Source organism: Aptenodytes forsteri, unplaced genomic scaffold, assembly GCF_000699145.1.
Source record: "Aptenodytes forsteri isolate BGI_AS27 unplaced genomic scaffold, ASM69914v1 Scaffold88, whole genome shotgun sequence".
Taxonomy (NCBI): Eukaryota; Metazoa; Chordata; class Aves; order Sphenisciformes; family Spheniscidae; genus Aptenodytes; species Aptenodytes forsteri.
This window is the reverse complement of record NW_008795948.1, coordinates 280,461-304,690: the sequence shown is the minus strand read 5'-3', so window position 1 is coordinate 304,690 and position 24,230 is coordinate 280,461. Positions and strand designations below refer to the sequence as shown.

Below are 24,230 nucleotides of genomic sequence, written 5' to 3'. Positions count from 1 at the left end.
AGATTTCCAAGGGTAATCTCTCACTGGAGGAGTATGTTTTTCGTTGGGACTTGCATCACCCTCTCATTTTTAGTCTCCATTTCAGAAGTAATGATTGCTTACTGAAAATATGCATTATGTGGATTTTTTATTATTCAGTTCCATTACTTTTTGTGAGCACATCGTTACATTTCTAGGAAGGAGAAGAGAAGATTCTTTAATCCAGAAGATAAGGCAAGGATTGACAACAGACAAACTTGTTTTTTCCTGACTACATACAAGCTTATTTGTTACCATCTTAGAAAAAAGAGTTTTCAGTTCCTTATTTAAATACTTCAAAAGCACTCCATGGCAGTATTTCTGTTCTCTGCTTAAGCAGCGAAAGTATTAAAAAAGAAGAGTGCATTTTTAAGATACATGGAAAGAGCGTTTCTTACTAGCTGAGAACAGTGTTTCCCTTTTTTTCTTTTTGGGTGTTTGACATCACTGCATATATATAAAGTGAAATTCAGAACTTCCTTCCTCCACACTTCGATGCTTGTGATGCTATTAGCTCCCACAAAAGAAAATACAACCCCAATTTAATCCTGGTAGAAAAATAAGAGAAGCGATGTCTTAAGTATTTGTGCCTAGCAATTTACAACAGCTGCTAACAATTTTATTCTGTTGTATTACTAACATTTTAAAGTACCTTTTACGACTGCTTACTTGAAGTCAATGTCATATACCTGCAAGCTTACAAAGGCAGGAAGAACAAGTCTTCTCACGCTCTGTATTCCTTTATGATGCACTATTAGATATTTGAACCACAGTGCTGGACACCAGGCCAAATGTAATCAGTTACAGCGAACGTGTTACTAATGCAGTGGTTTCAAGATTTTTTGAGCATTGTCTCACTGGTATCAGCTTCATCTTGTCATCCTCTATCAGTCCTAACTGAGACTTTTTTTTTTAAAATCCTCTGCTGGGTGCAGTTAAACTGCTGCCAGTAACTTTGTCATTGTAGGTCAACGAACTGTGGTCACCAGTGACTGCAATGCAGATTTTCTCCAAAGACATGGAGGAGGAGAAGGCCACACGTTTATGTGATGAGGCCTCAGGAGAGATTTGGGCTGATGCCAGCTCCCAGGAGTCTCTCCAGCAGCGGTTTCCCATCTCCTCTTCTGTTCCTTCCCTGTCTCTTTGCCTCATAACTTCCTCTTGCTCTGTTTTCATTTCTCATCCATTTATATTAGATTATAAGCTCCTGAGTACAAGGATCTTATCATTTTTAATAACTGGAAACAGTTACGCACACTGTGCACATCAATGGTATCTGATGCTTTCATCCTTTTCTCTCTTCTTTCCCAGAAGTGAAGGTTCTAGGCAAAGAAATACGGTTACTGTGGGACAGGGTATTCATTGGTGAAGGGAAGAAGGGAGAGCTCCCTTTCAGCTAATTTACAGTCCCTTGCCTTAAAGAATCCAGAAAACAAGCCATTGCAAAGAAATTTTAGTGCAGTAATATATGCAATTACTGACAGTAATTTATATGGCTGTAGAACTACTTGAAAAATATACATTTCTAGAACTGTATACTGATTAGATTTCACAATGACTGCCTAGATTCTATGGTAATGATAGCTTTTGAAATGCATGTATTATAATAAATAAGTAAATATGAAAAGATTCATAAATTCCATGATTAAAATCAAGCTCATAACAACAATATTAATACATCTTATATTCAAAGCATACTTAAAAGCAAGAGACCGCTGTACACTTAATGGAGTATACATCTTATTTCTAAAATCTATCATTTACAAAATAACTCAGAGCTGATTATTTGGGTATTATTTTTTTTTAAGTCATAGGTCCTCTCTCTTTTTTCCTCCTTGAGACTTGTAATCATTTACTACTTTGCAGACCTGAACCTATACCATTTTGCTTCAGAAAGCTGTATGCTGTGGGTATGTATATTGTTGTTCCATAATGTGAACAACACTGGAAGTAATAGGGTTGTCATGAAATACTTTAGATTTCTGACAGACTTCTAGACAGCTTAGACAGCTACAAGTGTGATGGCAAAAAAAATGACTTGTAGCCATGGGATGTTTTTCATGAGCTACACTGTGAAGTGATGTAGGCAGTTTTGCTGTCATTTTGGATACCCCCTTTCTGCCTATGTATTGTAAAAATCTTTGGGAAACAAATTTCCTGAAAGTGTGGACAGTTGATATAATGGCAGTGCTACTGCTCAGTTGAACAGAAGAACGTATTCACCAAGAGAAAACTTGGGCGGATGGTTGTATATGTGCAAATTAATGGTGTCTTTCAGAAAAGATTTGCCCAAGTGTACTTCTTATCAGGGATTTCTTTGTTAAGACGCTATCGTGCCTTAGTGTTGCAAACTGGCGTGTCTTCTGTGCCTGCTAGGCATATGTCAGGTTTGCCAGAACAGCCTGAACGTACTGGCAGGTACAGTCAGCAAATAAATGGGAAAATGTGCATTCACTGGAGACAAGAAGGGGCCAACAGCCCCTTGTAGAACCATAGCTGACATCTGCAGGTTTCCCTGCACGGTGCTGTTTTCAAGCGTTGGACAAAACAAATGCATCTTGACCAAGGGTTGTTTAAACATCCAGACATGTTCCCAGAAATGGGAAAAAAGATTCCAGGTTCACTTGGGTAAACAACCGTATCATTAGGAGTAGGGAAGAGCTGGTAAGGGAGTAAGCAGCAAAGTATTTTTTAGACGTCTGAAGAGGCTTAGCAGCGTTTGCCCTGTTAGGCCTTGAAAAGACTATAAAAACAAATGTGAATAAATAGAGAAAAAATTAAGTGGAGGCATTTTGGAATGAGGATAGCCCTGAGATTAATCCTAGGTGCGGCCCTGAAATGAAATGGATGTTTCTCCTCGTCTTTTAATGAGGATAATGTCATCAGATACAGAAAGTACAGAAATGTGAACTATTATATCCAAGATGAAACTTAAACTAAAAATAGCAAGTCTGCTTAAGCGAAGGGACCAGAGAATCAGAATTATGAGAGAGTTGAAGCATGAAAATGAGGTTCAGTACCATGGGTTTCTCATAAATCTGCTGAATAGGCATCATACGATTAAGCTGTAACAAATGTGTTTATATGTATGGTCTGAGCTACTGCAGTCGTCAAGACAATGCAAGACTTTAGAGGTAATTTGAAAGGAAAAAAGTAGAAATGTGCTTATAAAGTTTGTTGATAAAATTGAGAAGCATTGGGAATACATGGAAGGAATGTCGTTTTTTCTAGAAAGAATTGGAAAGCCTTGAGATCTGGAATAGTAGAAATAGGATGAAATATGAAGTGCATCATCAGGAATCTGGGGAGTAATAAGAAATTACGTGACGGGTTGGGAGCTTGTCTTTGGAAGTTACAAGAAAGACAAATCACTGTAAAGGAATACCTGCTCTTTTTTTCCACAGCGAACAGAAGAAATAAGATGAGGGAAAGAGAGCCCTTCTCTAAAGATTTATGAAAATATCAATGTGTTGAGAAGTTCTTTCAAACTTTAAATTTGTTCTGCAGTTAGAAATTGTTTGTTAAAAGGGAGAGGAACCAGAGTGGCACTGCTAGAAAAGCAGATGGCCACCACTCCTGCACTTACTTTTGTCTAGTGCTGGCTTGATGATGTGGTATGTGAAAAGAACTGTCTTTTCTGCATCAATTTTGAGATAATCGCTACAAAAGCCAGTAGTGCTCACTGATGGACTATTCTGTTGGTTTTACTGATGAATAGTCTGTTTCCAGCAGGGAAGACCATACATGTTGAAGAAATGCTAGAAAATAACTGTGAATGTGAATAAATGAGAATTATCTCTATCTTTTTTCTAATGGGACTTTTTAGAAAAAGTAATTCTTTTTTTTTTGTCTTTCAGCCATGGAAGAGTTAATAGTTGAGCTGCGCCTGTTTCTTGAACTTCTGGACCATGAATATCTAACTTCCACTGTCAGGGAGAAGAAGGCAGTAATAACTAACATTCTCCTGAGGATACAGTCATCAAAAGGTCAGTGTCAGGGGCGGGTTTTCTCACTTGCAGAATGCACAGAATAAGTCTGTGCTCAGTGAAATAGCTTTAAGGGCTAAAGACAAGCCCTAAATCGAAGCAAGACAGAAAGACAGGATGAAGCCAAAGTGTAACTTTCCTGAATGCTTTCCTTCATGTTCAGCAATAAAATGTAGCAAAAGGCATACTGGAAGTGTCTTGGACGCACATGGGTGAATCCAGACACAAAACTACGTGCTAGATAGATAGAATGTTTTCACTTCTGCTGATATAGTGGTTACTTCATTTTATTTGTGGCAGCAGTGCTATTTATGAGTTTTGATGGAAAAGTAATACTGCGTCAGGGAGTGCTGGCCACAGCACCATTTTGTGGATGCATGAGTGCTGCATGCTGCATCTCTGTCAAAGGACCCAAATCCATCAAAAGCTTGATATTGAGGCAGACTCTGGTGCATGACTGATACAGGAGTGTCAAGCCAGAGCTAGGAGGAAATGGCTGTCAGCACGTTTGGTTTTCATTTTGCAATTAGAGTTATATTCACTTTCCCCTTTTCTTCCTATCTAAAACCATTTTGATTGCACAATCTGTTTTGTCTCCATCAAGATTATGGAACTGAATGCAATATAAATGATTCACTGTGTACAACAACCTTTCCACACAGCTTATATGAAGAATATTGCTCACTATGTTTCCTAACAGTACGCTTAATTTCCTTACAGCACCTTTCTTTATAAAGAGGCATCTGGGCTATAAGACCTCTGTCTCTCCTACATTTAACAGAAATACTGTCAGTATAAACCCTCACTGTTTAGATTTTTGAAAAATACCAGAGTGTGTTGAAGAAAATGCCACATTGTGAGCAGCTGCATTTCTCATGATTTGTTTCTTCTCCTAAAGAAAAATATGCTAAAAAAAATATGGTCTTGTTTGATGCAGTGTTTCCCCCCTTCAGTAAAGAAATAATTTTTGCCACAGGATTCAAGTCCAAGGAGATCAACTTGAAAATAATGATTGTCCTCCTTTCCATTTTGACATTCTTAAAGACCCGTCACTATTTTTACTTTACTACTGAGAGAAGGAGGCAGGTACCAATTTCACATATTGCGGAAGGAAGCTTCACGCTCCAAAAGCTGATCAAAATACACCAAACTCCCCAAAACCAAAATCTGTAGGTAAGAACCTGCAATTTGATACGTTTAGAAACAGCTGTATTTTACAGGAGTTCAAAAGAACCTCAACAATGCTGATCTGACACTGCATGTTCTTCTTGTGTTTGATGCAGTGTTTCCCCCCTTCAGTAAAGAAATAATTTTTGCCACAGGATTCAAGTCCAAGGAGATCAACTTGAAAATAATGATTGTCCTCCTTTCCATTTTGACATTCTTAAAGACCCGTCACTATTTTTACTTTACTACTGAGAGAAGGAGGCAGGTACCAATTTCACATATTGCGGAAGGAAGCTTCACGCTCCAAAAGCTGATCAAAATACACCAAACTCCCCAAAACCAAAATCTGTAGGTAAGAACCTGCAATTTGATACGTTTAGAAACAGCTGTATTTTACAGGAGTTCAAAAGAACCTCAACAATGCTGATCTGACACTGCATTTTCTTCTTGTAATCTTTTCAACTAGATTTATTAAGAAAAACATTTGACTTCCTCAAGAAGTTGGACAACATTCTGTTGCCAACTGTGCAAGCACAGGGAAGGGTTGTCATATCCTTTTCTTCTGGATTGTGGATGGTGTTTCAGGACACAAAAGCTACAGCTCTACTAGTAAATTAAACAGTGCTGGGTGTGTTTCTGGACCTAGGAACTCAATTATTTACACTGTTAAAATTATGGAGCGGTCCTTGGCATGGGTTTGGCCTGAGCTGACTCATTTCCTCCATCAGTTCCTAGGCATGATTTGGGAGTTAGCTCGGGCAAAGATCTGTTCCCAACAGACAGCTCAAAACCATCACCCTCCAACCCGGTTTTGAGGGGTGAGAGTTTTTAACCATACGGGTATGGATTTCTCTGTACCAGAGTACCTTCCCAGGCATGTTTAATTGATGACTATAGATGTGGCCAAGGATAAAAAGACTGAAGGACCATAGCTGTCTACCTTTAGCACCTACTGTTTAGGTTTTAAAGCCTATTACAGGATCTATAACAAGATCCATTACATCCTATTACAGGATCCATCCATTAACAAGATCCTTACGAGATCCATATATTAAGCAGTGGAGCTTGGTTCAATGCAGTTGTTACTTGAACATTATACCCACTTCTAGTGCCTGCATTCAAGAAGATAAAATTCAGACATTTCAAAGAAAATTCATGAAAGTGATTAAAGGATCCAGAAATAGGCCTTCAGATTATCCAAAATGAGGTATCATAATTAAACTCGATGTAGGAAAGGAATGACTGAGAATGAGCTTTTAGACTTACACAACAAAAAGCAGTATGCAATGGCAGAATGTTTGTTTCAAAGTGGAAATAAAGCACACCTTTTGAGCATTGAAGCTATGAACTAATGGAAGAACTTCGTAAGGTCTGCATGCCATTGCTGGCATTTTGTCAAGATAGAATATTTTGCTAAAAGATATGCTCTAGTTCAAACCAGAATTAATTCAAGGAAATCCCATAGTTCAGTTAAGCAAGAGATCACAGGACTATGCTTTATATGTCTATAAACTCTACTTTATGGAACTGCAGTTTAAATAGAGTTTAAGCCAGCATGGCCTCTGGAAAAAGCATCCTGTTTCTCTCCCCAGGCTACTCATTCTTGCTCATCATGTATTGCATCTTCCTTTCTGCTAGCACAAGCATTATTTGGTTATTTTTGCTGGTTTAGTCCTAACCAGTGTCATTTCCCTGGTCTGGTTCAACCTGAGGCCACACACATGCTTACGCTGGCACAAAGGAGAGGTTGGTGCAGGGACAGGAACAAGGCAGGGAAGGAGAGGAGCTGCCTTTTTGGGAGCTCTGCCATCCCATGCTGGCTTCAAGTGTGTGTGAAACTACCCGGGGAGTCATGTACTTTAATGGAGCTGACCCTGCTGCTTTTTTTATCAGTTATAACATTCAGTACTCCCATCCCTTTGAAACTATTCATCTCTTCATTAAAATTAAAAGCAATAAAAGATGCATAAACCCACAGTACTCTGTAACTAAGCTGAACTGTCATTTGGAGTCTGTTTTTCAAAATGTTGTTTTACTCCACCCACATAGCTCCACGAGAGCTCTTGGGTCGCTGGCACAGTTTAAGAGTCCTGAGGACTATGCTGAGTTCAGACTCTTTATACGCATTTGCAAAAATCAACTTTCTGAATCCAAAGGACATTTCAATTGCTGGAGCAAAGCATTTAAGATCAATGGGGAACGGTAATGAAGGATCTGTGCAGCTGGGAACTGGCTGGGTTCTTTATAACATCTGGAAATGAACAATTATGTTTTTCTTTGTAAAGGTGTGGAAATTATTATAATGGACTGGTTGGCTTTTAGTTTTGTTTTGGCTTTTAGCAGTTTAAGCTCGGTAAGTTCTTACTTGGGGAATTCTTTAGAAACCTTTTGCCTTGTTTTCTTCCGTCTCCCAAATGAACGCTGTTTTCTTCATTTAATATCTATCAACCGGAGAGAACTGGGCCAGGCAGATGTGTTCTTCAGGTCGTAGCTGCCTGGCCTTGACCTGCCCCACGTCCAAACCAGTGGTTACTCTGAATAGCTGGCAAAAGTATAAACTTCATTTTTCTTCCTGAGCCTTGGCATGCCCAATGGATTGTAGGTCTGAACAAAACACTTGGCATTTCCTTCTGAAACTCAGACTTTCTTCTAAAAAACAAAGACACAAACAGTTTATTTTGGAGTAAGAACTGTTGGTGGATTTAGTCATTTAATATGACTGTCAACATTGCCTGTTTTCCTTAAATGGACCTGATGCTGTAAACCTATAATGCTGACTTTGCTGTGTAATTTGGTAGAAGAAAATAAATGTTAGAGCAGGTTCTTGCTAAAACACACATAGTTTAAAACTGGGGAAAAACTAGTTTTGCAGAGTCAATAGAATTCACTTGCAGTAAAAAGCCCTTCATATTTGACTTCTGGTTGTTACGGAAAGCATGGGAGACTTGGATATGGATAGTAGTCATAATATGGATTCATCCTACATAAAGAGGAACAAGTGAAAGTTATACTAAAAAAAAAAAATTTGAATGTTTCCCAAGACTAATCCCCCTCTTGATTTGTAGGAAGAAAGAAGAATCTGTGGCTCTTAGAGCCAGTTTATTTTATCAGTGTTGTTTTTCAACCCACCCCCCCCCAGCCAGTGGGACTGGGTTATTATGACAAGAAACATTTCATCATTGATTACATTTTTAAGAATTATATGATCTTGACCAAAAGACATCCATTTGACTATGTAAATATATAATTTAAAAACTAAACTGAACACAAGAAGCTAAATTCAGTCTAGGGGTAAGCAGTGTACAATCCATTGACTGAATTTTTGCCAGAACATTGAGATGCACCCTAATCTCCCTTTTGAGATTTAGAAAAATAAACGTTGTCATGTTCCTGTGAAGTGAGTTCAACTGGGATTTAAATTACTGTGCCAAAAACTCAGAACGAGTGGGCCACTTCTCTTTTCCCCTGGGAGGGAAATGCAATAGTGATACAAAGGACCCTCAAAGCAGCTTTTACATTCGGCTCCTTTTCCCTTTTCAAACTCACCTGGAAAACTATAGGATTATTTTTTTAAAAATGAGAGGAAGAAGGAAATAGTGGGAAAACATGCTCAATGTGCAGTTCTGTTAATGGTGAGTCGGTTAGGGCAATGTACCCCCCAGCAGCAGCGTGCTCCAGGTTGGGGTGTCGTAGCATCCTGCATCTCCCAGGACTTGTGCAGACTCGCACCGTGGCTCCATGATCAGAGATGGTGGTGGCAGCAGGGACCCCAGGGTACACGGGCGCTGTGGGCTTGGCTGAATAGCTGTCACCACTACTGCAGGGGAGGGAGAGAGGCAGGGTCTCTTCTGCCCTCTTCCCCACTCTTTTGGCATGAAAGGAGGTTTTGGACTCATTTCTGCATGATGGCCTTACCCATCCAAAATGTGCCATGGGAATAACTGTTGCTTGTCTCTGCTGGTAAAAGGCAGCCAGCTACATACTGCCCACAGGCTGACCGTGTTCTATTCACTGTATGGTGCCATTGAGACATTCACAAGTATGGTATCTACCCCCGTAAGTGGTTTTATCTGTATGGTAGACGCCTGGCAACGTGTAGCTGTTTAAGTCTTTCAGTTCCAGATGGATAGGCAGTTCAGAATGATTTCCTGTAAATTTTTTCTGTCTGGTATTTGTTGATCCAAATAGCATATATGTCATTATCATATAGAGTAAGTATGTGTTTGTTCTGCTTGATTAAATTCCTGAATTCCCAGCATTCTTCCAGTCCTGCCTCAGTAACTGCGCTTGGGAGTTAGGTTGTGAGCAGCCTTGCGTGCCAGATTTCGGTGTGTGACAGTCAGATGTGGTGTCCACGTGTGGAAAAAATGTGCCATTTGCATCCACTGAAGTGTTAAGCGATGCATGTTGCTCTTCCACAGGTTTTGAAATAAAAGAACATGTACAGAAGCAAGAAGTTGCCAACAGTTTGCCAGCACCTCCTCAAATGCCTCTGCCAGAAATACCTCAGCAGTGGCTGGTGAGTGTTAATTTAAATATATAAATATATATAAGAGAGAATATATTTGTGGTAAGCACTAACAGAAATGGTTACAAGGGGAAGGAGCCTGCAGGTCCAGGGAAATGATTATTCCTCTCAACTCTGCTCTGGTTGAGGGAATTGAGTTCAACTTGCAGAAAAGAAGGCAAAAAATTCCCTATGGTGACATAAGCCCAGGAACAGGTCACCTGCAAAGGCTGTGGAATTGCAATCTTTGGTGATTTTCAAAATTCAAGTGGCAAAAGCCTGAGCAACTTAATTTTAACTTCAAAGGTTGACCTGCCTTGTGTGGGAGGTTGGTCTGGCCAAGCCCACAGGTCCCAGCCAGTTTCTTATGATTTTAAGGATCATTTTTCCCTGGAGCAAGCCTTATGAGAAGACTCCCTTTTGATAGCTGAAAAAAGGAAGTACAGATTTTTAAAATGGAGGAAGAATAATTCCTTTTTTTATTAAGTCTTTAGTGCCCTTCTGTGCTCAGTCCCTGGGTAGGAAATTCCCTGCAGAACAAGTAGAAGTGTAGGTTCTCGGAGATGTTTATAGCAAAGATACTGATTGAGATCTGTAATTCAGTTCCTCCAGTTGGGAGCAGCTGTCTTGTTACAGAATAAACTATAAACAAGTTTTAATGTGCCTCTGTTACTGACTTGAGAGTAGATTTGCAGAAAACATTTTCAAGATTTTTTTTAGAGAAGCGTAAGCAAGTCATGGTTTAGCCTGTTGAAAGGTGAACACAGTCTTAGCCCGAATCCTGATAAATTATCCATTTTTTTATTCATTTGTGGAAAATTTTGTGCATGGTGATAAGGGCAATCCGTGGAGACCTGCGTTCATTGGCTGAAGCAGGAAATACAGATGCAGCTTACAGGGGCAGAACAACTGGGTGACTGACGTTCTGCTTCATTTTAGTGTGTTACTCTGTTATCACATTTATGCCCAGTTCTGAGATGTATAAGCCAGTAGCATCTTATGAACCTAAGAACTAATTTATCAGATCAAACTCTTGGCCAGCCTTTTATAATAACCTTTATTTGATGGTGAATAATGCTATGTACTGCAGAACAAAGTGAAAAAAAAAACCAACAAACACCTATTATGTAGAATACCTTAATCATAGTGTCTCCCTAAGCACTGCCAGCTTTTGGTTTGTGACCTGACAAGGCTTTTTTTTTTTTTTCCCCAATTTTAATTCTACCTAATGCAATGAGATATGCTGAAATCATTATAGGCAGGCGATGTTTATGCTAGAAACATTCATATCCAGAGTTGGTATATATACTGTAGCAAAATTCAACTAAAAGGAATGCTATAAAAAAATTATGCATAGATTTGAATGGATGCAAAAGTGATTTTATTAATATGCAGTGAAACCTGGAGAATCCATTTCATGGTTAACAGTGCCTGAAAATGATTATTTTTCTTTAATTCAAGATGCATATAGCATAAATTACAAGGGAAGGGGTTGATGAGAAGCAGGAAAATTATGCAAAATGCACATGCCTTTGAAATGCAGACTTCAGGTGCTAACTTCATAAACTGAAGCCAATTGAGATCCTCATTCTTTCATATTTATGTAGGTTCAGTTTAATAAACTGGCTCTTAAGATTTAAGTTGTTTTTCTAACGACAACTGACCTACTTTTCCTTTCTCCTATACTAATGTGTAACTTCCCTTAAAGTTGGTACAGCTGCAGCGAGTGAAATGGTGTGAAGTATGAATTAGGTCCAGGAGGTCAACACTGTTTTTTGCAGTAGTTCAGTTTGGATTTTGGAGTAACGAAAATATTTCTCTGAGATACAGTGGGAATTACCGTGGAAGTTGACACAGTTAGAGCTGGTTGGCCTGGAGCGCGGTCTTCCCATGTTGAGCCTGGCAAAGTGGAGTCTGAACACGGCCCTCCCCTCTGACCTGCCTCTAATGCTGCAGATGCTTTTATCTCAGTGAAGTCACGAAGCTGAGCTGGTTCTTCCATAGTGGCGGAAGCTGATTTTTGCCAGGTTTTCTGCAATTCTGTTGCTGCTGCCAGGCAGTGGTGGTTTTTGCCTCCCGTTCTGGTGTCGGTGCCACTTTGAGATCAGCCAGGAAACGTCCCAGGCCTCTCGTTGTCCTGCATTATCCAAATACAGGTTATGAGTTGTGCTATTTTAAGACAGTAGCACATCGTAATTTGTGAAAAAGATGACAGATTGCTGCTGTCCTGCAAAACACCAGGTGGAGTCAGAAGGGAAGGACAAAACCATCAGCTTTTTGACCTTTGAACACCGGGGCAAGCTCAAACTCCAGTCTGACTGTTTAAAGATTTCTCCTGAAGTCATGTTGAACTAATGGAATTGATCATTAGCTGTTTTTTGGAAACCTTTCTCTATTAGTTGTCTCTTTGTTAGCCCCTCATTATTATTAGATATGATCAGAGGCTGTCATACTAGCTTTCTTTTTACGCCAGGCTGGACATCAGTGACAGTGGCTAAGATCTTATTTTCCCTTCCATTAATGCTCCTGCATGGTGATTTTCAACCTACCCTGAATCAATGGACTCCTAAGAATTTGTAGCTGATGATGCCAATCTCTATAAAAACTGTACATAACTACATTGCTCAGTGACACAAATACTGAGCTACCTTTCCTAGCCACTTTTGATAGACTGTGCTTTCATAGTCGAGTGGCATAAATCCCCTGGGCCCACCAGAGGCTAGGAAATTCTGCTCCAGGTTGCCCTTCTTCACATGGCAAGTTGGAAGTTATGTTGTATGGGACCTCTTTTTGATAGCCATTCAGGACGGAAACTTTTTCCACTTGCTGAATAACATCTAGTGGTGGTCTCAGCCTCCAGTGGAAACACAATGTGCTGCTGGAACACAGGAATTTACTGGAAGTGGGAATCAATAACTTTAAATAAACTATGCACTGTTTTAAAATCTGTGTTTTTAGCACATCAGTTATTGAGCGTGATGGAAATTAAAGTTTCATTTACACCACTGTGTCTTTTTATCGCACTCAAGGGATTCTGCATTCAAAAATGTTTAGTCTGAATTGATGTTTAAGCTTTTACTTATGTAAAGATGTGTGGGTGGGAAGGAATTCAATACTCCTTAAAGTAGTGCCAGGAGCCAGAATTATGTGTGGGCAGGTGCTATGCAAGGTTCCCTTTGTAAATCTGTAAATAGACCTGCATATTTGATCAGGCCAAATCTTGTATCAGTTTTGTTACTCATCAGCCCATGAACAAACAGTACAAAATTAATTTTATTTAGAGATATGCTGTTAATAGTTTAAATGAAGTCTCCAGTTATTAAAACACATTAAAGCCCGGAGAGTTTTCCTGGACCCAGTGGGCTTTGGAACAGGTCTTAAAATCAAGTGACAAAGTTGGACCTTGCATATACTTGAATGAAGCAAATCACTAAGGACACAATCTCTTAGTAATTCTCTTTTTCTGTATACATTCCCTTGCCTACATCTGGTCTAGCAGACTTGCTGTCAGGCTTAAAAAGCACAAATCCTCGCTTGCTTTAGCCTGTGCATACAGCTCCTTCAGATGGCCAGCAAAGTAAAAGCTGCAGATAAAGGACGTGAGCTTAAGGGCAACTCAGAATCCTCCCGCAGAACTGAAACACCACTTGCCTGGATGCGTTCATATGTGCTTGCTAGCATGAATATAGTGCCAGCAGCTGGTGGAGCTTTGCCTGGGTCAGCAGCAGAGGAGGAGATCACCGTGTCTGAAAGAGAGTCATATTGGTTCACCCCTCTTGAATCTGCTTACTGCAAGGGCTTGTGTCTTTGAGCCTGCTTTCTCCATCTCTACATCAGCAGCTACTTTTATGATATTTCCCTGTGCTTGACAGGCAAGATGCAGTGCTAGGTGATAGGTTTGGAGGAATAACAGAGGCGATGCTCTGTGTGTACCTTGCGGTGCTGCTGGTGGTTTAACACCCGGGATCCCATCATTGCACTATCACCACGTTACCTTGAAGTACATTTTCCACTGAGGCAAAAGAATGAGATCCAGTGTGTCCTGCTGCTCAGATGCGCCTGGGGATTACTGGCATAAATTATCCACAGCATGACAGTGACAGAATACATCTAGCCTCCAAGCATTTGGTTGTAATATTACATCTGACAGTTGGTGATTTCAGTGCACTGTGCAGTCCAACAAAATCAAATACAAATAGCACAGCTATTTTGCATGATTTTCACAGTAAAATTGAGTATACGTTTTATTTTTCTTGGAATACTGACAATTTAATAATTATTTAATGGCAACAAGAGTCCAGCAAGATGCCAGAACCCCTGTAGGTATAAATCAAAAGGATAGGTCATCTTCCTCCAACCCTTTCCTGCAATGTACACAGTCACTCTGTAGGAGTGTTTCATATAAATGGGTTTCCTATTGTGGAGAAGAAATTTGACAGCCTCCCTTTATCTGGCTGCCTGTCAGGTATACTCTCAGATATTTATTAGAAAATGCTGAAAGGAGACAGTGTCCTTGGAGAAGAAAAAAATCATCCTGAAATCAAAAGGATTTTTGAGGTGATACATCACCAATTACATTAATCATTCTTTGAACAACAACCAAAACAGTGCCAGTCTTAAAACTTCTTCTAAAACGTGCAGTGAGACTAGTGCCATAACAAAATCAAGGGGCTCATGTGCCTGGTGGGTACCTATGAATCCTTACTTCATCTTGCTTTTTCTTCCAACACTGAAAAACAGTTGTTATTCTCTGTTCTTCTTAAAAGATAATCTTAAGATAGTATGAGCCTTGGAGTTTTTCTCCTTGCAGAAAATTTTTAAAAGCAACAAAAGTAAATTCAACAAAAATTCAGTTGTTTCATTCAGAGCTGGCTAATAGCTTCAGTTTGAACCAATCTCAACAAGTTCTTCCGTAATGAAGGAACAACTAAAGGGGCCTTTTTGATTATTCAGTGCAGTCACTCTTACTGCAGGCAATTATAAAATGTTAACCCTTTCAGAAACTTACCAAAATCTATTTACTAGCATTTAAGTTTCTTTAACCCACTATTTCAATTTGAAAGGCTGTTCCACCATCCCAGCGTTCATTGCCAGCCCTTGTGTTTAAGTAGCTTTTTTCCTCACTTTGGTACCTGTGCCTCAGATATCCTTTGAAATGACAATCATATTCCTCTCGGGCTTCATTTCACTCCATTGTGTATAAGAAAGGCTCTATCAGTTTCATTTTGAGCTATAGTTCAATTCTATTGAACTGTATTAGTCTTTCTCCTAAGCACCTGCTGTAGGTTTGTGTTCTAGTTTGATCATGAGTGACCAAACCAGCAGAGTCTTCTGGGCATGATGCAGTTGGTTGTTGAATACTTTTGATCATTATATATGATTGCATAAAGATTAAAGACAAAGAAGTATTTGCAGCCCGTTTTGTGTTGGTCATATCTTGCAGAACACTGTAGTTGCCATTCCCGTTTCCCCTGGGTGGGGTTCGTGCCTTATTGTTGATTATTTATTTCACATTTGCAAATAGTATGACAGAAAAGTTTTAGTTCAAGTAATTTCCTTCTCAGTTCGCTTGTATTATACAGTTATAACAATGCACATCACTGTATTTCAAAGCTTTCTTCATTGCTAAGCTGCCAGAATGAGCTGCAAATTTGCATTTAAACTGGATGAGCTCAGGTCAAATTTAGAGTAGGATTTGAACTGCTTTACCAGATTCTTCCTATGATCATTGGGAAGCTGTATGCCCTCTTTTGTGTCTTTACTAGATGCTGATAGACTTTGACCTCCACAGACGAAAGCTATTAAATTACTAATACCACAGGTTTGATAGGATATTGTCCCACCATTTTTCATAACATGCTCCCTCAGGTTTTTGGTTTCTTGTTTCTATGCTATTTGTGTCCATAAAACACCCTCCTTGTGCTGATAGTTAGGAACCAGCCTATTTACTTTTCTAAACACACTCATTAATGTGCTGTGCACAAACACATGGGAAAGGAATTAGGCCAGTAAGTACTAAAGTCTTTTCTTGTTTTTGTTTGATGCAGTGCTCAGGGCCTTAGAAAATATTGTTCCAGTAGAAGTGGTGTTGCCCACACTTGTCTCACCGTACTGCCTTGTCTTGTCCCCACTGTCATGTCGTGTACCTGGATGAGCTTATTGACTCCTGGAATAGGAAGGTGATTTTGTCTTCGCTGGGGAATACGGACACTTCTTTGAGCACAGTCACAATAACCACCTCTGACTGAGGGCCCCATGCTGCTCAAAATTGAGATTCATCTTTCTCATGTAATATGCATGAAGGTGTTCCCCCGTGTTAATTAAAGCCCATGTCTCTTCTTGGTACAACCAGACCCTTTGCTTGATATGAGTCAACTCTATTGTTTTGTCTGAGTGATGCTTCCAACTGGCTGTGTAATAATCTTTGATTATAAAATCTGAATGATACAGAAATATTGTGGTTTTGTTTATGGCTCATTCTTTTTCACTTTTTAATTATTTCCTTAGATCTTCTGTTACTTCCATGGAGTCTGAAGCTTATTTCCACTCCTGTCTTCCATAGTGTTTGGGTGTAGCTCCTTCCAGCTATCTGTCCTTTCAGTGGTGCATTCTGTGCTCCAGCCTTTTCAATTTTATTTAATATGTCAAATGTTAATTAAATACAATGGCAAGAACTGAGACTTAAGCTTATGCCTGGGTTCTGCCGCAGGCTGATGTTGCCATCAGAGATGCAAGAACCAGCTGGGTTCTCTGCTCAGTCGATACCCTGGGTTGGTTTCTTACTGTTTCCATTTGGTCCTCTTCATTGCCATCTTTACCTTCCTCTTGCTTAGGTAAAGGGATTATCATGTTATCTAAGCGGAACTCAGATGTGCTGTGTTTTGTGAAATGGTAACTCAGTTCCTGGTGAGGTTCCTGTGTAAATGCTGTCCAGACAATCTTCAGATCAAACTGTGGAGCCATAGTACACCCTGATTCATTCTTTAAATGCAAGCAAGTCTGTTCAGATCCCTTTCCCATCGCCAAGCTGTGCTTTCTGAGGCTGTGATCTGTTTGTAGTCACTATACTCTACATAACAAGCACTTTTCCAGAGATACCTTTAATTAGGCATTCAGCCCTGAGTCAGCAGACACATTCTTAGGCTGTCAGATGTACCTCCACTCCCTGGAGGACAGCGTGCAAAGCGTGTACCTTCTTTTGTTCTTAATCTTAAACCTGCTCAAGGCACTGTTCAGGATCACCCTAAGGAAAAGCTTCACTTGTGTTTATACTCATCCTCCGCCTAGTAGTCACTTCTGCTAGCGTTTCCTCCTTGCCCTCATCTGTTCAGCACTGCAGTAGGAGCTGGTGGGTTACCAGTTCAGCTCTTGGTAGGATTGCTGGGGGTTGCTGGGCCTCCCATCGTGTCTGACTCTGGCTGTTGATTTCTTGGGCAATTCCGTTTGTTTTTTTCCTGGTAGCACCGGTGTCCCAGAGGCATGTGCTGTAATTGCTTGGGTACACTCAGTGGTGGTTGGGTGGGACTATACCACCAGCCTGTCATGCAGCCGTGTTACGCACCTTGTGGCAGGACTGACAGGGTTACTCTGTTCCAAAAAGCTGAGTTTGGTGTCTGGCTGGATGGTTTGCTGTCTTTTGTCAGATGTGCTCAGAAGCTGAAAAGAGAAGTTGTTAGACTTCTTTCACATTATTTGGCTCCCAGTTTTGTAGGGTCCAGCTGACAAGCTGAGAAATTTATAACTTTGGAATACGGAGCTGAGGTCAAATGAAGAATTCTTCTCAGCTTCTGCTTGTCTATGTTCAGGCTAATATTTCACTCCTACACAGCTCAATGTGGTCTTAACATCCCATATAGTCAGCACTTTTGTCCTGAATAAATCCAATGTCCATGCAGGTCCTCAATAGCTGGCAATAAATGGTGATTTCTTTTTAGTGCCTTAGCGATTTTGAGTTTATCTGAAGGCTTTCATACCAAGTGTGTCACAAGTACTGGTGCCCGATTTCCCGCCTTTACAGTGGTATGATGAAGCCTGGTTGAAATGTACAGTCAGTAATTTTGCCAAGTATATTGGTACTCAGTTTGTTGATTCTCCTTGCTTTCTGGACATCCATTTTTTTTCCGTGTGGGGAGAGGGATCATAAATGTGTGAGCACTCTTCCCACTCCAGGCTGAGGATACGGTGAGGTTGTACAGAAGTCAGGTCTAAGCTTGCTCCAAAGCAAATGGTATGTGCATGTGTCAAGGTTTCTTCTTGACAGCCCACATTTGCCTGCTGGCTTCTGAATAGCTATATTGTGCATCACCAATGTGTGACCACTTTTCCAGTCTCATGTTGCTGCTTTCAGGGGGTTATGTAGCAGCTGGCTCCACAGTCCGGCTGGATCCAAATTGGTGGTTGATCTAATAACACATGTGCGAGCATGGCCCTTGAATTGCTGGCAGCCTTTGCCTGCAGCACGAGTGTACTGACATTCTCTGCTAAAGTCACTGCTTTGCACTGGAAATCTCCACGTCCTAAATCATTGCATAAAGGGAGGTGTTTCTTTCTATTTAGTACATAGTGTAAGTCTTCGTTGGGGTGTAAAGTGATTTTATATCCTCAGGCCCCTATATGATGACATTTATTTTCCTCTGTCTTTCATACTGCTTTCCACACTATATACTTCCATATTGCCAGCAGATATCAGCTAGACTATCTCTAAAAAAAAAGTTATGGCCTATCTTCGTAGGACAGAAGATAGGAACCCTTGGACAAAGGGGGAAATAAAGTATTTTATCTCCTAGGACAAAGAAAGAAAGAGTTTATTTGTGGTCTGTGGAACACAGAGGGGCAAGGGGAGGGGAAGACCGTAATATGCCATAAAATTAATATTTCCACTAAGTCTATTTCATAGAGTCCAGTAGAATAATGAGTTTTACTATCCAGGTAAATATTGCTTACTATTGGAGATACTTGTTTCTTTCTCTCAACAATCCCTCCTGTAAACTGGAGTTGGGCATCCCGTGCACAATCCAGTCTTTCAGAGATCTCAACTTTGTAGTGTAATTATCACCCTGTCTGCTCCTTCATTTCAAATAAAGCATCTCTCATTTGGTCTCAGACCCAGCACCTGACAAACACCTTTATCAGTATTGTTTCAGTATTACTGGTATTATTCTGGGCAACAATATCTCGCTCATCTTTGTCCCTTTTCCTCCAATGAGATAAAACAATGGTATTTTTTTTTCTAACTCAGTTCTTATTTCTGTGTTTGAGCAAGGTTATTTGTCTTGAAAGGCAGCAGTCTCTCGTTTTCTTCCCTGTGGCCTGTCGTAAAAAAAAAAAAGTAGGAATTCGTGCTAATGCCTTCTTTTCAGGTTGCCAGGTCTTTCCTCCTGATACCACTTAAACTACACGTTCTAGGGTTTTTTGAGATTTAATCCTTTTATAGAATATGTAAATAGTATTGTGAGTTTTATGGCCTTTTTATTTTTCAGGTACAGTAATGAAAATAAAGAATTATTTTTCAGTTCATAATTCATAACTTCATCAAAATTCTTCCACTAAAAAATTGCCAAGTTGAAAGAATTAAACAATACAACTAGCAAGAGTAAAAAAATTAAAGCACTGTAAATAGTAGTAAGTAATAGCAGAATGCTCAGATGTACTTTTTACATTTCTTGATGTTCAAACTCTTATGTATTCCATAGCTCCCAAAAGATGTAGCCGTTTATGGTACAGATTTGAGTGAGGTATTTTTATTTTGTATTTAATCAGTTGGATTTTCTTTCAATATTAAAGCATCCTTGCTTTAATCAGAAAGTATTTAATGTTGGATGTTTCTGTTTCTCCTAATATATATTTTTTTAAAAATCTTTTTTATAATTGTCTTCAACTTTGTTATGGCAAGCACTGCAAAATGCGTTTCAGAAAGGAGGGCCTGGTTAATTCAGCAATGGATTCCATCTGTGTTGACGTTGGCTGCACAGCCCAGCCCACCCCAGCTGTATGAAGTAACCGGTGCTCCAGCAGGGTCGAATTCAGACAAGCACCATTTGTGTTTCATTTCCTTTTTTCTTTCTTCTGAATAAACATTTTGTATTTTGTCTAAAAACAAGGATACCCCCCCCTCCCCCCCGATCTTTATTGGAACCTCTTATTTGTTTCTGGATAAAAGATAGCTTTGAAACCTGTGCTGTGTCAAGTCAAAATTGGAATGACTCTCAGGATGGGTATTTCCTGGGCGAATTAGGTTTAATAACAATAGGAATTTCATATATCGTATATACACCTGACAGGGAAAATAGTTTAAGGCTATACCAAGATATTAATATATCTGTCTTATGAAAGGGGTGGTATGAATCTACACTGCCCCAGGAACAAACCTTGACCCCGACTCACTTGAGCAAGGCTCTGCCCACCTGCGTGAAGGGAGAAAATACAGACTCTTTGGAGGCAGTTCCCCCTGTTGTGTCTAGCAGTTCAGGCCACACAGAGCTGATGTGTGCAGGTGTGTAGGGCAAAATTCATAATGTGCTGTCAATTTTCCAATATTAACGAACATGTAATATTTCCTCATGTCCCTTACACCTGTTGCGCAGCAGCAGCTAACCTGGGAAGACTAATTTATTTTGTGATTATGTGCAGATTTGCAATTTTTTTTTTCAGCAGAATGACAGGGAAACTATGCTGAAAGTTGTATTTTTTCATTATTTTGCTTCTTTGACAGATAATTTCTCTAGCAAAACTGGTCTGTGAGGAAAACATTTGGTTCACATTGTAGATAACAGTAATTGCCATCTCTTATCTGTAATTGAGTGTGACATATGAAGTTGGCTATATCAGTTGATAGAGAAGTAATGTTAGTGTAAATCTCAATTGGACCAAGAATTTCTGTGTTCAGTCACGAGTCGGTTCATTGTTTGTGGGGAAGTTTCTGATTTTACTCAGTGCACCCAGGGAAGTCAGCGCTGGATGAGCCGAAGGGCAGGTTTATTCGCTAGCTCCTTGCCTTCCTGTACATCAGGAATACGCAAGCACTTACCTGCAAGGTGGAATAACCTACTCAATATGCATTTAACTACAGAGCACACTAAGGGTGGGACTCGTCTTGCTGATGTTGTTAAGAATTAGGTGTGCGGTGTAGGTGTGTAATCGGTAATGAGATTTGGAGATGTCTAGCTCTGAAATCTGCAAAGATGAATCCAAGCCTGAAAGTGCCCACAGAAGTAATTTCAGTACATTTAATAACACGTGTTATTAAAGCTCAGCTTCCTCCCGGGTAACTTCAGGTCTATAGCAAAAGAGGAGTCTAGTCAATGTGGCTTCATTTATATTATGTGGAAGAAGGCTCTATGCCTCTACTAGACTGTTCAGCCCATTGAATTGCACTCCAGAAGTGTCTGTGTCTGACCACGAGCAAAGCTCACCCTGACTAGTTTCTTACTTTGGTATCTCTGTTCATTCCCCGAGTTTAGACTGGATCAGTCCAATGCAGATATACACCGTTATAGCTCTTTCATTACATGAAGAAAGAGAAAGATATATTGAAAAAATGTGACTGCAGAAATGAGACTGCTTACAAGTTATATTTTTGTAATCATGCAATAAACCACTGGTGTTGGAAAAAGACTTCAGTATTTTCTCCAATATGAAAATATGGAACTAAAAACCTGTGGCAAATATGAATGAGTTCTATAAAATACAGTTGTTTTGGTACTTGTTAAGGAAATAGAACAGTAAGTCATATGGAAGAAGTCATAGAGTACTAAATTTACTTTGTTTACTATATCAACATACCAGCAGTCGGTCAGTTTTAAATTTAAAACTGGTTTATATTTAGAAAAGAAGCATTTTAGAATTTGACCTGGTATTTGAAATATTTATTTTATCATATAATAGTTTCTTGATGTTCCAAACTTTTCCTTAGTTGTAGCTCAGTTTTCACTATGTGGAAAGAGCATTTTAAAAATTAATGTCTATATTAAGAATTGATTTGCCATTGAAAAACAAAATACATCATGAAAATATGATCTAAATTATCTGTCCTTTATCTCTGCCAGCCCAAGCTATTTAGCTTTCCTAAACTGTCCAACCAAACTGTTGTTCGCTGCTGTAATACGAATTATTTTAGATGTAAAATACTAATAAATAAGCCTTAACACTGTAAAATGGTCAGTGCACAGAAATCTCTTTCCGACATAGACCCTTTAAGTTTCTGGTTCTTAAATAGAGAACTATATCTTTTCAACATTTTTACCACTTAATGCTGTTGTCGAAAGGACTTCTTCTAAGGTAGTTGTTACCTTGATTGTGCCATCCTTAACAGTGGCAAGTGAGATCATGCTGTGTTTATATTCCCAAAGGACTCAGTTGGAGCACATGCAAGAAGGTTCTGCTTCCTTATCATGAGTGATAGGAGTTCATTTTTTCTTTTTCTTTCTTTTTTTTTAGCCACCAGATAATGGGCCTCCACCATTACCAACATCTTCCCTTCCCGAAGGCTATTATGAAGAGGCAGTACCACTTAGTCCTGGAAAGGCTCCCGAGTACATCACTTCCAGTGAGTAATATATATCTAGACCAGTTTCTGAGCGTAATTCTGGTAATTCCAGTGTCCTTCAGCTTTTTTGACACCTACATCTCTATTGGTGCTGTGGTGACTTCCAGTGAGTAATATATATCTAGACCAGTTTCTGAGCGTAATTCTGGTAATTCCAGTGTCCTTCAGCTTTTTTAGTATTTGACACCTACATCTCTATTGGTGTTGTGGTGACGTGTCGTAAACGTGGCTTTGACCATTTGGCGCTGGTTCTGGTTATCCTCACTGGCCATGCATTGTTTGGCCTGCAGAACTGTTTTGGTGTGCACAAACCAGGCTCCTTTTAGAGGAAACTAAACCTGGAGCTCAAGTTACGTGCACATAAACATGTTTCAGCTGCTATTGGAGACAGAAGGTCCAAATCAGCCACTGGTCTTTTGGACAGCTTTGAACCATGCAGGTGGTGGGGGCATTGGACCAGGAGTCCAGACTTAAGTATCGTCCAGAGAAAACCCCTCTAAACTGGTGATACTGTAAATGTAGAGGTCTCAGAAACTGGTGCTGATCTGCAGATCTACTGGTATGCCTCTATTGCACTGAATTACTTGCTAAAGTGTACAAATAAAAAGAAAAAACGAATTATTGAAAAGACGTGATTTACAGCATTTCTGATGACACGTTGTGGATAGGGATAAATCACTCATACTGGCTCCCACAAGCCGTGTTTGATGCATATGACGGTATTTCCTCAGAAACTGGTGCTGATCTGCAGATCTACTGGTATGCCTCTATTGCACTGAATTACTTGCTAAAGTGTACAAATAAAAAGAAAAAACGAATTATTGAAAAGACGTGATTTACAGCATTTCTGATGACACGTTGTGGATAGGGATAAATCACTCATACTGGCTCCCACAAGCCATGTTTGATGCATATGACGGTATTTTTGTGACTGCTCGTTTAGTGCAAAAGGCAGAGGGCTGCCTCTTAACTGACCACCAGAATGTCCTTCTGCAACACACAAATGCTCTTTCTCACGTCCAAATACTTATCCAAAGAACTACGCACTTAAGTGAAGCTACGCTGGGAGCACGCCGATGAAGCGATGAAATGACTGCTGTGAGCATTTACACAGGGTCAGTCAACAGGCCATTATGTACCAAAAAATCGCAAAGATTTTCCTTTTTGCTGCTTTTTTATTGGCTGGGGTAATTTCTTACTTGTGTATGGCTGATTTATCGCTAATCGTTATTTTCTATGGCCCAAAGATTAAAGGCATATCTTCCCCCATTTTATAGCCATTTTTATTAGTTGAACCAGAACAAATGAAGAAAATTATATCTGTTCTTGAAACACATGCATAAGAGTCACCTTAGAATATTAATTATTCACTTGTACACTGCACAAACTGAGGCTATCTTAATTTACTTAAGAAATTCAAGGTAAGAAAGAGTTTCATATACTGTAAAGCAAATGAAGGAACATACAGTCTTAGCAGAGCAGCAAAATCACTCCTCTCCTCATTTCCTCCCTTGAAATGCTGCAGGGTGGTCCTGCTACACCCTGTAGTCCGGTGAACTGCTGATTTGTGTTTTGTCATTAAATAAGAGCCATGCTCAGGCAGAAAAATATTAATAGAACAAATATTAATAGAACTGCTAAAGGATCACCTAGGGAAAAAAAGACAAAATATGAAACTGATTTCTTATTGTACTTAACCATCCAAATCCATAAAAATATTTAGGATATCAGCCTTAAAGGTTCATTAATAATTCCGTAATTTAAGTATATATATCTCCAGACATTTAAATCTCTGTTAGTGTAACTTATCATCTCACTTGCTGTGATTTTGCTGTATTTTCTTATGTCCTGAACTCCTTATCATCTCTTTTAATTTGTGTTAAAAGTATTCCACTCTTCATCGGTAATAAAGTTGCTTTTAAATTCAATATGCCGTTAGTAATATATCTCCACTCAAGCAAAACTTCCACTAAATCCAGTGTGTGTGGTAATTAAAATAAGCCACCAA

The 24,230-nt window shown here is 39.5% G+C and overlaps 1 protein-coding gene across 2 annotated transcripts in view; it reads left to right on the top strand.

The window, feature by feature from the left end:
- Window positions 1–3,872: 3,872 nt before the first annotated feature.
- AFAP1 (actin filament associated protein 1) overlaps window positions 3,873–24,230 on the top strand; it is a 66,712-nt gene continuing 46,354 nt past the window's right edge. The window contains exons 1-3 of one of the 2 annotated variants that reach the window (XM_009285362.2): window positions 3,873–4,004; window positions 9,593–9,690; window positions 22,114–22,222. In XM_009285362.2, coding sequence (XP_009283637.1) covers window positions 3,878–4,004; window positions 9,593–9,690; window positions 22,114–22,222 — 334 coding nt within the window. In that variant the 5' untranslated portion in view covers window positions 3,873–3,877. The remainder of the gene's footprint in view (window positions 4,005–9,592; window positions 9,691–22,113; window positions 22,223–24,230) is intronic. The other variant, XM_009285361.2, reaches the window with a different exon arrangement.